Here is a 16,671-nt window from a genome sequence, read left to right on the forward strand (position 1 = left end):
ATTGATAAGCATTGGCTTATTGCAATTTAACACGTGTACAAACAGCAGCTTAATTCAGCTGATGTGTGCTGTATAAATAAATGCAAGCGATGTGATGCAAGTAGATCTTGGCCACTTTCATTTTTTCAAAGTAGCTCTCAGATGAAAAAAGGTTGGAGACCCCTGGCTTAGAGAGTGTCAACTCTCTTCCCTTATATTTGCAAAGATGTTTGGTAAACTTGTTGTCTGCTCCAGTGTAATTGACGTCACAGATTAGTCTAGGTGGGTCAATGTGACCCTGATAATGGTAATGTATTTTAGGATATATGAAATGCCTTTGGAATAGTCCTGCAGATGTGGTTGAGCAAGACACGAGTACACAAGTGTGATGTTGAATCATGTCTCCTCATGAGTATTCATCTTATGTATAAACTTTCATCAACGTAAGCCATCTGAGTCAACTGAGTCTCTTTGTGTGAAATCAAGTTCTTAGTCATTTCCTCAACAGTAATCTTTGCCGAGTACGTCCCAGGTCGTCATGACGACTGAAGAAGTGTGTGAGCGTGCCTCTTTTCATTCTGATTCTTTGAGTCATTTGTCTTTGTTATTTATGATGAATCAGAAACACTTGTTTCAAGGAACTGACCCTTTTTTTGTTGTTGTTGAATATTTAAGATATTTATTGAGTGTCATTGAAGACTTCAGGTGAAATAGCAGAGTGAAGTCAGCAGCAAGAATCGGCTACCAGAGCGGCTCCACGTTGCTGTCTTGAAAATCCTTCTTCAGAAAATTAATCCATGAGACTTTGTTGCATTTGGATCAACACAGAAACTGGACTTCATCTATTCACTTCCCTTTGAAGGCATTTGCATTGTTTATGAAGAACTCCTCACAAAGACGAGAAAAGGCACATCTGACCATGAGGCGCTGTCAAACGTGTAACCAGAACAGTTTTAAGTAACTTATTATTTGCACTGTGCACAGATTTACTGGAACATGTTCATCAGCTGGGGCAGCAATTTTTCTTTTCTTTTAAAATTGCACAAAATAATGAATAATTTCCATGCATAATAGATCAGAGGGGATCATAACCCCAGACCTCCCAGTTGAGAGACGACCAACTCTACCCACTGAGCTACAGCCGCCCACAGTACTATTGAGTACATCTAATACCTGCCTGTGACAGTGAAACAGTCTGCAACTACTTTTGACAAACAAACACAGATACAGTAACCCTGTTATTCTTTTAGACTCAAAAGTTTGGAGACACTACACTATAAATAGACATAAATAAAATAAATAATAAGGACTTGTATCAGTGTACCCTGTTTAGCTGGACTGCAGTACAGCATTCCTCCGCTATATAGCAGCTAGCACTATCATGCTAGCCAGCTAAATAGCAAAATGCATTTCAATAACTTGACTTATTGGTCTTAACTACGTGCAACAAAGTTAACCAACATCAGTGCATGCAAACATACCTTAGCTGATAGGAATAACCGCATCTTTCTTCATTTAGTCAATATGAAGCGAAATAACTGAGTCTAAAAGTAATGCTAGCATAACTTGCAGCTAGCTAACCAAGCTAACACATGAGAATAAAAACAAATAAGGCCAAATTAGAGGAGTGTGGGAGGCCGGCTTGTGCAGACAGACAAGTATTAAAATGAAGCTAAATGACTGAATCGCTAAGTGATGACTTACAGCTAGCTAACAGTGTCTTTCCCAAGGACACAATAGATATATGGCTGCAGGAGCTGGGGATAGAACCCCTGACCTTGAGAGACGAGCAACACTACCAACTGAGCCACAGCCGCCACAAGTAAGATCACCTAATGTAACATTTCAATTTTGACAGGATTCATTGACAACAGGTTGGTAACTTAAATGGATAGGGGGGCATCGCAGAAAGGCCATGTAACCTACTGGCCACATATCTTCCTGGGAGCTCCTGAGCTCTTTTGTCCCCTAAGTTTCCTCTGTATCGTTGGTGGAGACGGCCCGCTGCTATGGGACTGTGTTTTCAGTTTGGAGTATGTTCCTTTTTGCATACATGTCCTACATGCACACTTGATAATAAGGACACCACCTGCACTTGTGGAAATAACCTACATACACACATACAAAGACTTTATATTGTGTGCAGAATCCAGTACATCTGAAATCAATATTGCTCCATATCTTCACTCCAGACAACATTAATATAATGATGCGACCACTGTGCATTGTCGTATTTCTTTCATTGCCAAACAAAGTTGCAAGTCGAGGAAACATCTGAACACATCATTGAGTCATTGAAGATATCTTTATTTATTGTTAGCACCAGATTAGACCTTCTGTGTAGTTCTCACAAAGTTTGTCATGGAGGTCAGATATTACAGGAAAACACTTTTTTAGTAAGTATCAAAATGTTATCAGTCCACCTTTATGTCCTCAAGAGATCATTGCTCATTTACAATGTGTTAAAAAATACAAAGACAATAAAAGACAAAGTAGATGTTTATCATAAACTTCAGAGATATTTCAACTTGAAGAGGATCATGATCAAATTATTTGAAGGTAAATGAAACCAGAAGTTCAAAACACCTAAACAGATATTTATTTTATATTCATGTTAAATTGGAAAAAATGTATTAGTGAGCGATTCTTGAGAATAAAAGTCTTTTAGAGCTTTCACACTCCTGATATTTTGGTGCTGAGCTGCATGTGTGAATGCAAACAGACCAATATTTCAGACTTCAGAGTTTCTCCTCAAGCCTCCTTAATTCTGAAGAAAGCTGATGTGAAAATTCTGCAGGATATAATCAGGAGAATTCATCTCGAGTCAGAAGGGAGAAGTATCCAAAGCGCACAGCTTATCCACAGGGGTACCCCAAAGGTCAGTGCTTGGTCCCCTTCTCTTCTCCATATACACAAGCTCACTTGGTTCAATAATCCGCTCTCATGGCTTCTCATACCACTGCTATGCTGACGATACCCAGCTCTTCCTGTCATTCCCACCAGACGATGTTACAGTCTCTGCAAGAATCTCATCATGCCTTGCTGATATCTCTAAATGGATGAATGAACGCCACCTGGAACTCAATCTTTCAAAGACTGAGCTGCTTGTCATCCCAGCCAGTCCCTCTATGCAACCACAGATCAATATCCAGCTTGGAACAACCAAACTCATGCCCACAAAGTCTGCCCGGAACCTGGGTGTCATGATTGATGACCAGCTAACTTTTAAGGTTCAAGTAGCCTCGATTGCTCGGTCATGTTGATTTGCCCTGTACAACATCAGGAAGATCAGACCTTACCTGTCAGAACATGCTACACAGCTCCTGGTACAGGCTCTTGTGATATCACACATTGCAACTCTCTACTGGCAGGTCTTCCTACATGCACTATCAAACCCCGGCAGATGATACAAAATGCAGCAGCACAACTGGTCATCAACCTTCCTAAAAGAGCACATGTCACTCCACTGTTCATCTCCTTACACTGGCTCCCAGTTACTGCTCGCATCAAATTTAAAACTCTGATGCTTGCTTACAAAACAGCAACAAAAACGGCTCCTCCTTACTTTAACTCTCTCATCCAGGTTTACACTCCCTCCCGCCCACTACACTCTGCCAATGAAAGGCGTCTGATCCAACCTTCACAGGTTCCTAAGTCTCTGACTAGACTCTTCTCCTCTGTTGCCCCCCGGTGGTGGAATGAACTTCCAAACTCCATTTGATCTGTAGAGTCCCTCTGCACCTTTAAGAAAAAGCTAAAGACCCAGCTCTTTCATGAATACCTACTAACTTAATGATGATGGTCTCCATATTATTGATGATGATGATGGTCATGACGATGGTTTTTGTTTGATAACGACGACTTATAAGCTGGTTTCTATACTGATTAGAGCTCTCAAGAACTGCTGTCAATGTTGTGCTTTGCCTCTGGTCACTTCCTGTCAGCACCTGTGTGTCCAATCGGACTCAAAGCTGATCGTTTGCTCTTACTGACATTGTTCCCTTTTTCATAGATCCTTACTTGTGTTGTACTTACTCTTTGATGTACGTCACTTAAAAGTGGATAAAAGTGTCTGCTAAGAGAATCGTAGAATTGTAGGACTCAAGAGTGGAGAAGAACATACTGGAGAACAGGAAACATGCAGAAGCAGGTTCATTAGAGCACAGAGATGATAGAGGTGGCGTGCAGACAGTCTATGGTCGTGCAGCGATCACAGGGAATAAAGGTCACCACCCCCTCCCACTGGCTCCAGGTGAATTCTCCTGATTATATCCTGCTGCGTTCTCACATCAGCTCACTCTGACTTTCTGCAGAATAAATACGAGGAGGTTGGAGGAGAAACTCCTGCTTAAATCCGAATGAAAAATGTGTCTGTTTGCATTCACACATGCAGCTCCTCCTGGAAATATCAGGAGTGTGAAAGCAACACAAACTCCTGTAAAGTTCAAACTATGAGTATTCTGTCTGGTCATAAAATGGTGCAGACACAGCAGGGTTTCCTTTCATGTTCAGCCTCCACTTCCTCGGGGGGAGGAGCTTCAGGAGCCGAGGGTTCCTCCTTATACTCCGACAGCGAGCCACTGGAGGTGGACAACAGCCTCCCACACACCAGCTCAGCTGCTTTCCCGCCCATGATGGACAAGTCCGTCACTGTTTTCTCTCTCAGCGACATGTCTCCGTCGTCATCGTCGTCTATCAGCACAAACTCTTTGAGGTAAATCATCTCCACCCCGTGGAGGCTGTGGTTCTCTGTCGATTCCTCCGTGGTGTGGGCATCCACAAAGGTCAGAGTTGAAGTCTCTGTCAGTGTCTCATGTTGGTCTGTGGAGTTGTCCTCCGGCCCTGAATAGACCTGGCTGCATGAATCCATCACCCACGAGGAGTTTCTATGAAAGGCGTCATCTTTCACGCTGTACCTCGGCTCCTGGCTGTGAGAGATTATGTCTGGTACACAGGACATCTTGCCTGTATCATCTCGACCTCTGACCCTGTGAGAACCGTTTTCTGTAGCATGACCATTCTCAGGATGAAACTTGAAAGCCGCCTTCTGGTATTCATTGTAGACCTGCACACTGCTGCTCCCTGCTGGTGAAGAGAGGGGGATGCCAGCAGTGTTTCCTTTTCCTTGCTTCTTCATGTATTTTCCTTTGCTGCACTGAAATGGAAAAAGAGAAACAATTAGCTTTTCACTTTCATAAAGTGATAATATTCTTTCATGTTTGTATTTTAAAAGTCCAGTCAGTAAGATGTGTAGTGAGTGAAATGATAAAGTGATCTTACTATATGATCAGACATTAAGGAAACATGCTATGTTGAAGTGCTGGCTTCTCTGACAACAATGCAGCAGCCAGTATGTCCTCCTTCTAACTTTAGATTCTGGTCCTGAATGCTCTGGATTTGTTTGGACCAGAGAAGGTAGGCACTTTTAAGACACACCCCCACACGGCCGTTTTGGACGCCCCTCGGTTTGCCAGATATGAGAGCAGTTATCAGGTCAACAGGTGTTGCAGTGATGGAAGCAGGCAAGAGAAGTGGTTCAGATAGAAGTGATTGTACCCGACCTAAAAAGCCTCTGTATGTTTCTAATAAGCTCCACGAGCAGAAACGTGCTCAAACTAGGATCAATATTGGAGATGCTTTTGAAAAATGGAGAGAGGTTAGAACACAGAAAGGTTTACAGACCCATGCAGAGCTGGATAAACACTGAAGCTTCAGTGTCCACCACACACTGATGGTAGAGGCTGCTGTGTAAAGAGTCCATCAGTATTAACTAATCCATTCACACACATTCACACGCTTGCAACAAAGCAGTGGGAGCAACTTGGGCCCAAGGACACATCAGACATGTAGCTGTAGGAGCTGGGGATCGAGAGTCCTTTTGAGAGTCGACTGACTCTACCACCGAGCCACAGCCGCTCCTTGTACAGGTGATAGTAAGTGCTGTGGAATAGTTGTATCTGTCATTCAGCGTCGGACCCGGTGAATACATAAACGAGGCTGGAACTTTTAAAAGAAGCAAAAAATAACTTCAACTCCCAGAGGAGCAGCTCTTTGAAGACAGAGACGGATGAACTCCTCTAAAGTGCTCCGTGTGTTTCATGTCTCTCAAGCACACACACACACACACACACACACACACACACACACACACACACACACACACACACACACACACACACACACACTCCCCTTCTCCACAAATACAACTTTGGAGATGAAGGGATGAATGCATCAGTGCGAGTGACTTCAGAGGGAGAGTGAGGCAGGATGTCAGGTGTTTTAAAGGTACAGCAGAAGAGCTACAGTCACAGCAGGAACGACTCTTCATGACACTAAATGTTCAGATATGAAGGATGAATTACATTTAAACCAATCAGCTACATTAACTATGAGGTTAAAGGGAGGAGGAGCGTTTCCACTTTGCACCTCTTTAGTCTAGATTCTGCACAGGAGCGTAGCTGACTGGCCTTCTTACACTCGACTGGCTGCATGACAGAATCGGGACTCCATAAATGAATTATAACAACAATGTACATGTTAACGCGGGCGAGCACCAGTGGGCTGCACTCCCAGCTTTGCGATGGTGAACGAGCGACAATAGATGAAAAATATATTGCGGTTGCATGATGGTCTTCACCTGGCTGGTGGCTGCAGCAGTAACCATGAGAGGGATTAAATGTGACAAATTTAAGGACAAAAATGACACATTAATCCTGTCTCAAGGTGGCCTCTATATACTCAAAGTGACATTAAGTCATCTGACAATGTCATGAATGAACCCTCATAGACCTCAAGATTCATCTCAGCATGAAGAACTTCACTGCAGGACTGAATGTACATGTCCTCTGGTAAAGTGACTGAAACTATCCCATGAGAACGATGGGGAGTTCAGTGTGTCTGCAAACAGCAGCACTGTGACTTTAAGGCTATATGAGCACCACACAGGTAAACACAAGATGAACACAGACATCATACCTTTCATGACCCATTTAAAGTCAAACATTCAGAAAACAGATTTACCTCAAACGTTCCTTGGTCGAACTCGTCCTGGAGCTGCTGCTGTAACGAGAATCACATGGCAGGGGCGGGATGACCCAGCGTGCGTGCGTCCCTCTGCTCTGTAGTATGGCTGCTGAAAAATGATTTCTCCTCCTCCTCCTCCGTCTTTAAACAGAGACTCTCCTCCTCACACACACCCTCCCCCCTCGGAGAAACTACAACTGCTCAGTGTGCGCAGGGAGGCAGGCGCAGGATGCTTCACTGATTGCTGATTTTGTTATTTGGGGCTTTTGCTGAACTTGTGGTTTTTTTTTTTTTTGCCCCAAATGGAATGACCTTCACATTCATACAGCTGTACATTTTCAAACCTGGAAACAATCAACTGAACATCTACTACGACACTCACCTTTCAGACACCTGCTTTCTTTAAAGTAGAATAACTATAAGGTAACATACGGTGAGATTATTTTACCCATGAGTCAGAACATTATGACCATGTGACCACAGTATTAATCAAACACAGAAGACGAAGCAGCGGGGGCAACTTGGGGTTAAGTGTCTCACCCAAGGACACACCGGACACGTGGCTGCAGGAGCTGGGGATCGAACTCCTGACCTTCAGGTTGAGAGACGACCGACTCGACTCTACCAACTGAGCCACAGCTGCCCTGTTGGCCCCCCTGTCTTCTGAAAACACCCCTAACATGGACTTATCTAGACCTCTGAAGGTGGGATGTGGTTGGGACCAAGGTGTTAACAGTAGATCCTTTAAGCTCTGTAAGTTACAAGGTGGGTCCTCCATCCCACATCCCTGAGGTCCAGTTTTGGTGCTCACTTGCCAAATGTCAGGGATCCGATCTGCAGATACGTAGCCCAAAACACAACCAACTGCGATGCACTGCCTGGTCAGAACCTGGAGTAACTTTTTTCAGCTATATGAGCTGCAGCAGCTCTTCTGTTGGGTCAGACCACGAGCCAGCATTTGCACCCCACTCACATCAATGAGCCAGGTCGCTGGTTTAACTGTTTGACCATTGTTGGTACTGACCACTGCAGACTGGGAACACCCACCAAGAGCTGCAGCTTTGGAGGTGCTCCAACCCAGTCGTCCAGCCATCATAATTTATCTCTGGTCTAAGTCGCTCACTTCAGAATCAGAATCAGAATCTGGGTTTATTGCCAAGTACATTTACACATACAAGGAATTTGACTTGGTGTATTGGTGCTAAACAATTAACAAGGAAATAAAGCAGAACTAGCAACAACATAAATAATACAGTATAAGTATATATTACAATATATAAAATAGAATTTAAAAATGTAAAATATTAAATATAAAAAAAAAAAAATAATAATATTGGTTCCTCTGCATTTTAATGTCACCCATTTTATTTGGTTAATATTTTAAATAGAGACTTCGGATATAGGGAGTAATTTTCTGTTTTCTTTAAATAAAGGTTTTGTTCCATTTCTTTGTTCTGTCTGGTTGAAAAATATCAGAAATTTTAGGTTGTTATTTTTCACGCAGACTTGTTGCTGCAGTGGTTAGCACTGTCCCCTCACAGTGAGGAGGTTCCTGGTTTGAATCCCAGTTCTTCAGGAGTCTCTCTGTGAGGAGGTTCCTGGTTTGAATCCCCGTCTGACAGGAGTCTCTCTGTGTGGAGGTTCCTGGTTTGAATCCCCGTCTGACAGGAGTCTCTCTGTGAGGAGGTTCCTGGTTTGAATCCCCGTCTGACAGGAGTATCTCTGTGAGGAGTCTGCATGTTCTCCTCGTTCATGTGTGGGTTCTCTCCGGGTACTCCAGCTTCCTCCCACAGTCCAAAGACATGCTCGTTAGCTTAACTGCTGACTCTAAATTGTCCGTAGGTGTGAATGTGAGTAGTTCTGGTTGACCTACCACCGCTGCCCCCCCCCCACCCCCCCCCAGAAGTCAGTGGCCCCGGTTCAGCCCCCCCAGTCAGAGGAGTCTGGATACGCCCCTGTCATATGTCCGTCTCATATTTGTGTTTGAACATGAATCTTAAGCAGACCATAATCTCAGTTTCTCATGGAGGCTGGAAACATCGAGCCTCGTCTGCAAAGTCTAAATCTTATTATTCATAAAACTGTTCAATTAAAAAAGTAAAGTAAATATTACACAGTCCACAAGCTGTTTCATGTTGAAGTTAAGGAGACATAAACTGGAAATCTGTGAGGTTCAGAGGATTTTTTTATTTTATTTAATCAGACCTTTGTAGACCCCCGCTCCCCTCCCCCTCAGTGATGATGAACATGTGGCCCCTTTTCTGCACAGAAGGCAGATCAGCTTCTTATAAAAAATAAAAGCAGATTAACCTCCTGGATTGCCGTTGCTAAAAGTCCAAAATGGATGTTTTTTAAATTCTATTTTCTCTCATTTTAGAATACAAAGAATGAATGAGAGGAGCTGTTATTCTATCTAGCCCAAAACCTGTCCTTCAATCCTTTAAAAAACAAAGTCAGTTTCTTCTTTTTAAATTGTCTTAGAAACCCAGACTATACATCAACTCTTGTCCTTTTCTTGTGCTGAGACACGGTGCCAGAAATGTGTTTGTGCAGCGATGCATGAGAAGCTGCTTCTCTCAGTCCCATGCACTGAACGTGTTTCACTAAATAATACACGAGGATAGACCTCCACATACATGAAATCAAATATTGAAAAGAAGTCGTTCCCTGTGTGTGTGTGGGCGGGGGGGGGGAGACGACTGCGTTAGCCGCCCAGTATTGTCAACAAGAAGACTTGTCATCTTACAAACTGCTCAGTTTCAGATTAAAGATGAACATTCACTCATGAGACAATTAAGCATAAAGACTCAGAGCACGGGGGAACAGCTTCTCTGACTCCGCCCACTCAGTCTGCAAAAAGAACACAACACAAGTTCCATTTAGGCCGTCTAAACGTCTTTATCATGAGCACAGATATAAAAAAAGGACACTTTGTGTTTCTAAGGAGGGACACAGATTCAACTTTTGACCTGCTTTACTGATCTACAAGACTGCATACAGCTCTCAGCTATATAGCTCAATACCTACAGATATTCAAGAATTAGAATAAGGGGCACTGGTGGGGCAGTGGTTAGTCTGCGCGCCCCATGTACAGAGGCTGTGGTCTTCCAAGCAGGCAGTCCAGGTTCAAATCCCGCCTTTGGCTTCTTTCCCGCATGTTATTCCCCAGTCTCTCTCCCTGGTTTCTGACTCTATCCACTGTCCTATCTCTACAATAAAAGCCCAAAAATAAATCTTAAAATAATTAGAATTCCATTTAGATGCATTTATTGACACTGCATGTTGTAAAACAAGATTGGAAATGGACTTGAACTTGTATATTTATTTTCTAGTTGTGACGGTCCTCCAGCCAGTAGACATGAGCAGTCTCCCAGGTGTTAGGTTATTTAAGAACAGGCTGTCAACCTCCCACTCTCTCTCTCTCCATCCATCCTGAGCGTCACACCACAGCTCCATGTTTGTATTGTTGTGGTATGTTGGTAATAAACTTTACACCCATTGGTTAAAACCCGTTTGTTTCCTGTGATTTGTTCAGGCCTTAAGAGGCGGGTCGTGACTTAGTCTTCTGACTCCTCAAAGCTTTTTTACTCCGCAGGTCACACCTACACATTCACACACTTGCTTCCACACACTTCTACACATTCCTGACACTTTGTGATGAACGTAGTGTGAAAGGGTTAATATTTAAACTCTGTTAGAACTGAAACAGGAGAAGAAGAACGTCACAGTAATTATTATTGACAAACAAAGTTCAACCTTCTGTGTTCATCAACACTTTGAAATCAGTCCCATCACGTGACACGTGTTCCTCTCATGGTGCTGCATTTGGAAACGGACGCCTCGGGCTGAAGACGGACCCCCCGGATCCCCTGGCCCCCCCGGACCCCCGATACTTTCAGTGCTGTCCCAAAACCTGAGCGTCACCCTGCCTGGTGTCCACAGAGGCTCCGTGAACTGGGCTGTGATGCTGACGGGAGCTGTGATGACTCCTACCCCTGATGATGATGAGACAAAGGAGAAGGACCGCTCAGTAACCATGACAACAATACAAATAATGAGTATGACTGACATAAGATCTTAAAGAGCTAAAAAAACAAGTAGTGGATGAATCAACAGTCCTCTATACGACGCTATTTATGGTTTCTTAAAACTTGGTTCAGGAACATCCCTTCACCCGTACCTCCATCTTCCATCTGTCTACCCTCAATCTTCTGATTATCCAACCTCGCTCATCATTTTGATCTCTGCCTGCATATTACAGTAAACTGTTCTAAATCAATGTCTTTCTTGGTGTGGTCTTTGTTAGTGATAATGAGAATATGTGTCTGTCTATCAATGCTACGTGTAGTTGAAGAGAATCTCAATGTGAACTAAAGAGTGGAGAAGAACATACTGGAGAACAGGAAACATGCAGCAGCAGGTTCATTAGAGCACAGAGATAATAGAGGTGGCGTGCAGACAGTCTATGGTCGTGCAGCGATCACATGTGAATAAAGGTCACCACCCCCTCCCACTGGCTCCAGGTGAATTCTCCTGATTATATCCTGCTGTGTTCTCACATCAGCTTACTCTGACTTTCTGCAGAATAAATACGAGGAGGCTGGAAATATCAGGATGTTTTTCAGGAGTTTTCTGTAAGTGTAAAAGCTCTAACAGTCAGGTTTGAACAACAGTGGGATGAAATATATATCACCTTTGTGCTTTTCTATCTCAGCCAGGCAGACAGACAGCATCCAGAGACTCGGGGAAGTCTGCATCCTGCCGAGGAGCCAGGCCAAGAGAAAAAGGAGCCGAAAGGGGGAGGAGTCAGAGAAGGACCAGACACCCTGCAGAGCAGCAGTCTTGGGAACTGGTAAGTCTACCTGCTTCACATTCTCCAGGACAGGCTCGTCCTGCTGGCCTGTTAGAACGAGGAGAAAGACAGAACGCCTTCATTAGAGTCAGACGTTTCTTTATGTTCCCCTTTTAAAAAAGTCTAAAATCATCGTAACACTGCTCACTCTGGTTTTCATTCTTCAGTAAACATCCGCCCACTTTGTGTTCCTTTCTTTCTGACAGCAGAGTCAGGACGCTCTCCCACACCAGACGTCCCGTACGAGAGGTGGCGCTCAGGCAGACGTCCACCTCCACTCCTGCATCCAGCTGCCGGTACTCCAGGACTCGAACCCGCAGCATGAACACACCCTTCTTCAGTTCATCAACCGGCTCCAGGGTTTTCAAACTCTGACGGACCCGAACCAGACCTGCAAAAAGAACCAGTCATACCACAACACTTCCAAGTCTTTATTAAGATTTTAATCTCCATTATCTTGATTTCATAATCATGGAAACTGAAATTGAAACACAATTAATTAACGGCCTAGAACTAGTGATGTAGTCAAGACCAGACTAATGGAGACCAAGACCAGAGTGCTCTGAGACAGAGAGAAGACCAAACACATTTAGGGATCGGGGCCGAGTCAAGACCAAGACATTTAGGGACTGAGTCAGGACCAAGACATGTAAGACCATAACTATCAATGACAGACCATCATCTTGTGTTTAGGGGGCTTGTCACTCACTTAGACCGAGACCTTCATAAAGTGGTCTCGAGACGACCTGGAACTAACAAAAAGATGGATTGCTGCATTTCTAGTTTTCATATGGCCGATCAGCATTAAATAAGAGAGCTGCTGAACATGTGAGAGATGTTTACCTGCAGGACTGAGTCTGAACTTTCCATCAGTCAGCACCATGAGGAGCAGTCTGCGGCACAGGAACTCAGGGAAGCACAGGGGGGTGTCTCTGTAGTCGGTGTCTGGGTAGTCCCAACCGTACCCTGCAGCACTGCAAAACCTCCTCAACAGGGGGACCTGCAGCCTTGAAAACGCAGACTCGACTTGTAGCTGTCAACTTATGTTTGAAAAGCTTCCCGTTTCTAAGTTCACCTTTGACCTTACCTGCAGTTCAGAGCTGTGTAGTCCACCTCACTCTGTTTGCTTTCTGAGTACAGGTGGCCTCTCCTCCGAGTCAGGATCCGGATCAAGTATTTGATGTACAGAAACACGGAGCTCGGGAGACTGTGGTCGTCGAGGACACTTCTTTTGAGCGCCATATGTGATAAGTAAATGTGAACATAGAGGAAACACACGGAGCAGACTGTGAGCGACGACACTATGAAACTCTGCGCTGTCCCCATGGCGTCAAAATCATTTCATTTAGCAGGCTCAACGAGGTTAGAGGAACTTCCTATTAATACACCTTCAAATTACATTAAGTCAACATTCCCACCGAGTGTGTGACGCTGGGAAAGTACGGAGTGCGCGCTGGGACAAACAGACAAAAAGCGCTTTGTGTGTTTTGGTTAAGAATCATATTCACAAAGAAAGATTTCTCATTGTCTTTCAAACAAACACTCAATATACAGAACTACAGACATTTTATGAATCTTTAAAGTATTAAAAATCAAGAAAGCTTTACAGGCATCCAATATTTACAAATATTGATGACACAAATTACTAGATAAGTTTGTTCTTTAAAGACGACATATTATCCCACATCTGTGCTGTGCTTTGGTCAAAATATAACATGAATCAAGCACCAGAGGAGGTTTGTGACTCTGTATAAACCAGCTCTCTCAGAACGCTCCGTTTTGGTGTGTGTGTCTCTTTAAATGCAATGACCCCCGCTTGGAGGATTATTCGTGGGTTCCATTTGATGTTGGGAGTTGGAAATACTGAGTTGCCGGTCTGATACGTACTCTGTAATGCCCCCTTAAGTAGCAATTCCGACTTACGTCAGTAACGTCAGTAGTAACGTTTAAGCAGCGTACAAAATAAAGCTACTCCTTGAGACGTCCATGTTGCTTGGACAAGTTATTGCCAACACGCAACTGGAATGAGATTCACTCAGGTGTGACGTTATCCCAAGCTCCGGGACCTGAAGTAAATGGAAAGCACCATGAGGTCTCCGTACACGGGGCACTACATAACCACTAGCCTACCTGCATGATGACTTCTTTTCATATACGTTTCAAGCTTTTTCTTTACTTTCTATTTTTGTTATAATATATTTAAAGTGCTGCTAATGTTGTTTCGTTACATCTCACTATTTTGTATGTATGTGTATGAACCTTTGTGAACAGTTAGTGGGACGTCCTCCTGTACTCACGTGTTCCTGTGTTGGATGAAATTAATTGTGAATCTATTTTAAGAATAAAGTGTACTGTAGTGTTTGTGACATTGACATCAGAAGTTTAGCGGTATCTGCAGTGGCTCTCGTCAACCCTGGCGGTGCTGGTGTGAGAGACGAGTGGTTCATGGGGCCGGCCCCCTGCTGGGGTGCTACCGCTGACCTTGCGGTGCCATGCCACCAAACTCAGCACGTGGCTTTAAAACCGGCAGGCCACAAACAGTGGCGTGCCAGCTCTCCATGTGACCGTCTTTGATCTCACCGTCACTCCAGCAGTGCACAGACGCACTTTGTGAAGTTCTCAATAACTTTAGGAAATCAGCAATCAGTGAAAGTTTATCCATAGTTTCCACGTTTTCAGCGTACAAACACATCATATTGCAGTCAGCTTCAAAAAACAACCTAAAAAATTGTGTTCATAGCAATCATTTTATTAAAGGCAAATCAACTCTTAACAACCCGACCTTTAACGTACTTCACAATCAAGGAGGGAAGGTAACCGTTTTGGAGTATTGTGTCGTAAAAAAACTAGCTCATCAAACATCTCGTCTAGACTTCATGTGAATGATCAAATGAAGAGACTTGGTGGTAAACATGGTCTGTGCCAAAGAGAGAAGATGCTCCTGCAGAAAGGTTCCTGAGGGGACTGCGTGTTCTCCTGACGTCTGAACTGTTTGTCCCATCTCGTCATCCAAAGAGGAGCAGCAGCACAATGCAGACTGAGTTCACAGCGATCAACGGCACTGAAAAGGAAGACAGGCAGATTGTATGAACACAACCTAGGATACTAATGGTATCTGTCTTAAGAGTGAAAGTCACATGAGCTCCTACCTCTCATGACCGTCCTCACAGAGCGAATGAGGGTCATCATCTGCGCCTTGATGCCTGGTTCATCACCGAAACCTCCGACACTTTGGTCCACTCCCCAGCCGACTGAAGAGGGTTAAAACATTCAGAGAGACTCAGTTATAAAAGCAGTATCAGAAGAGAATATCAGCCCTGCTGTGATTGGGTCTGAAGATAATGACATCAGTGTTGGTATCCAGAACAACATCTCCACCTCCAGTGTCATATTACTTTAATACAACAAGAAGAAAATAGTGATATAAAGTAAAAATGAACTACAGGTTAGTTTTTAACTCCACCAACTTAACTAGTTCCAGTTTCACTGAAACTAGACTGTTGCCAAGCAACCCGAACATTCTATTGTAAAGTTGGTGTCCATGGTAACCACAGAGCAGTTACTCTGAACCTTCACATGTATGTTATAATCAATGAATGTGACCATGAAACCAGAGACATTAAAGTGTGTTGTTTGAATCTTGAGATAAATCAAAAAGAAAGTGGAAAACATTGTGCACAGCTTCAAGCAGGACATTCCTGAGCCTCCTAATTCATCACCAATAAAGTTGTTTTGCGAGGTTCCAAAATAGTTACCGACCGTTTTCAGACCACGTAGCTAAGTGGTTAGCATTAGCCATTCAGTTTTCTCCACATTTCCACAGACACATACGGGTGTTTAAAAGTCTCACTCCACTTACTTTTGCTTAGAAATCGTTCTTCGTGTAACACAGCAACAGCATTGACGCATAAAATCGCAGCTTGAATGAGAGAATACAACGTAAAAGACATTTTTGTTAGCAAGAAGCTAGCTGATGGATGTGGTTGACTGTATTTGTGTATGACGTTGCCTACGGTGACCGAGGAGGAACAAACCCATTCACAGCTTCGAGATAAAGTGTTGCCTTCCTGTTCAGTTCTTTTCCTCCCAACTGTAACCTTGTGATAATTAATGTTGGTGGAACGATCAGTAGGTAAGAGGAAATACTTCAATATAACACCATCTGATACATTTTAATGTCAACCTAATAATTATAAATAAATTGTGTTCATTGCTTTTGAGAGGCACAACTTGTCTCACAAGTTTTTGTATTGTTGGCCCATCATTTGTTATGTAGTTATACATTGATACTGAAAAACTTTATTCTCCAGTCTGTGAATTGACCCTGCTTTTATTTGGGACAGGCGTCATTAAGAGACAGGCTTTTAATTATTTGAAATAATCGAGTGAGTGACATACCCCCTAAACACAAAACGATGTTGATTTTTCAGTCATTTCTTTGGTCTTTGTCTCTACTCAGTCTCGCTCTGTCTTGGTCTTGACTCAGCCTCAATCCCTAAATGTCTTGGCTTTGATCCCTAAATGCCTTGGTCTTGTCTCGGAGCACTCTGGTCTCAGGTATGTCCTGGTCTACATCTTTACTCGGTCTCGATCCCTAAAATGTCTTGGTCTTGTCCTGGTCTTGATCCCTAAATGTCTTTGTCTTGTCTCGCTATGGCCCTGCCTTGGTCTTGTCCTGGTCTTGTCCTGGACTTGATCCCTGAATGTCTTGGTCTTGTCCTCGTCTTGATCCCTAAATGTCTTGGTCTTGTCCTCGTCTTGATCCCTAAATGTCTTGGTCTTGTCCTCGTCTTGATCCCTAAATGTCTTGGTCTTGT

General features: G+C 43.5%; 3 protein-coding genes across 3 annotated transcripts; all 3 read right to left on the reverse strand.

Moving 5' to 3' along the window:
• Positions 1-2,265: 2,265 nt before the first annotated feature.
• si:ch211-12e13.12 (uncharacterized) lies at positions 2,266-7,098 on the reverse strand. The gene is made up of 2 exons (XM_065962172.1): positions 7,000-7,098; positions 2,266-5,134 (listed from the first exon to the last, which is right to left on the reverse strand). The coding sequence occupies exon 2, from the start codon at positions 5,114-5,116 to the stop codon at positions 4,448-4,450; it is 669 nt and encodes a 222-aa protein (XP_065818244.1). The 5' UTR covers positions 5,117-5,134; positions 7,000-7,098; the 3' UTR covers positions 2,266-4,447.
• A 3,154-nt stretch (positions 7,099-10,252) lies between these two features.
• Positions 10,253-13,302, reverse strand: si:ch211-12e13.1 (uncharacterized). The gene is made up of 5 exons (XM_020636409.3): positions 12,942-13,302; positions 12,698-12,861; positions 12,003-12,245; positions 11,696-11,902; positions 10,253-10,997 (listed from the first exon to the last, which is right to left on the reverse strand). The coding sequence occupies exons 1-5, from the start codon at positions 13,178-13,180 to the stop codon at positions 10,771-10,773; spliced, it is 1,080 nt and encodes a 359-aa protein (XP_020492065.1). The 5' UTR covers positions 13,181-13,302; the 3' UTR covers positions 10,253-10,770.
• A 1,280-nt stretch (positions 13,303-14,582) lies between these two features.
• Positions 14,583-15,883, reverse strand: ier3ip1 (immediate early response 3 interacting protein 1). The gene is made up of 3 exons (XM_020636418.3): positions 15,714-15,883; positions 15,004-15,105; positions 14,583-14,915 (listed from the first exon to the last, which is right to left on the reverse strand). Exons 1-3 carry the CDS (start codon positions 15,802-15,804, stop codon positions 14,860-14,862), a joined length of 249 nt encoding a protein of 82 aa, XP_020492074.1. The 5' UTR covers positions 15,805-15,883; the 3' UTR covers positions 14,583-14,859.
• Positions 15,884-16,671: the final 788 nt, after the last annotated feature.

Source organism: Labrus bergylta, chromosome 2 (genome assembly GCF_963930695.1).
Source record: "Labrus bergylta chromosome 2, fLabBer1.1, whole genome shotgun sequence".
In the NCBI taxonomy this organism is placed as follows: domain Eukaryota; kingdom Metazoa; phylum Chordata; class Actinopteri; order Labriformes; family Labridae; genus Labrus; species Labrus bergylta.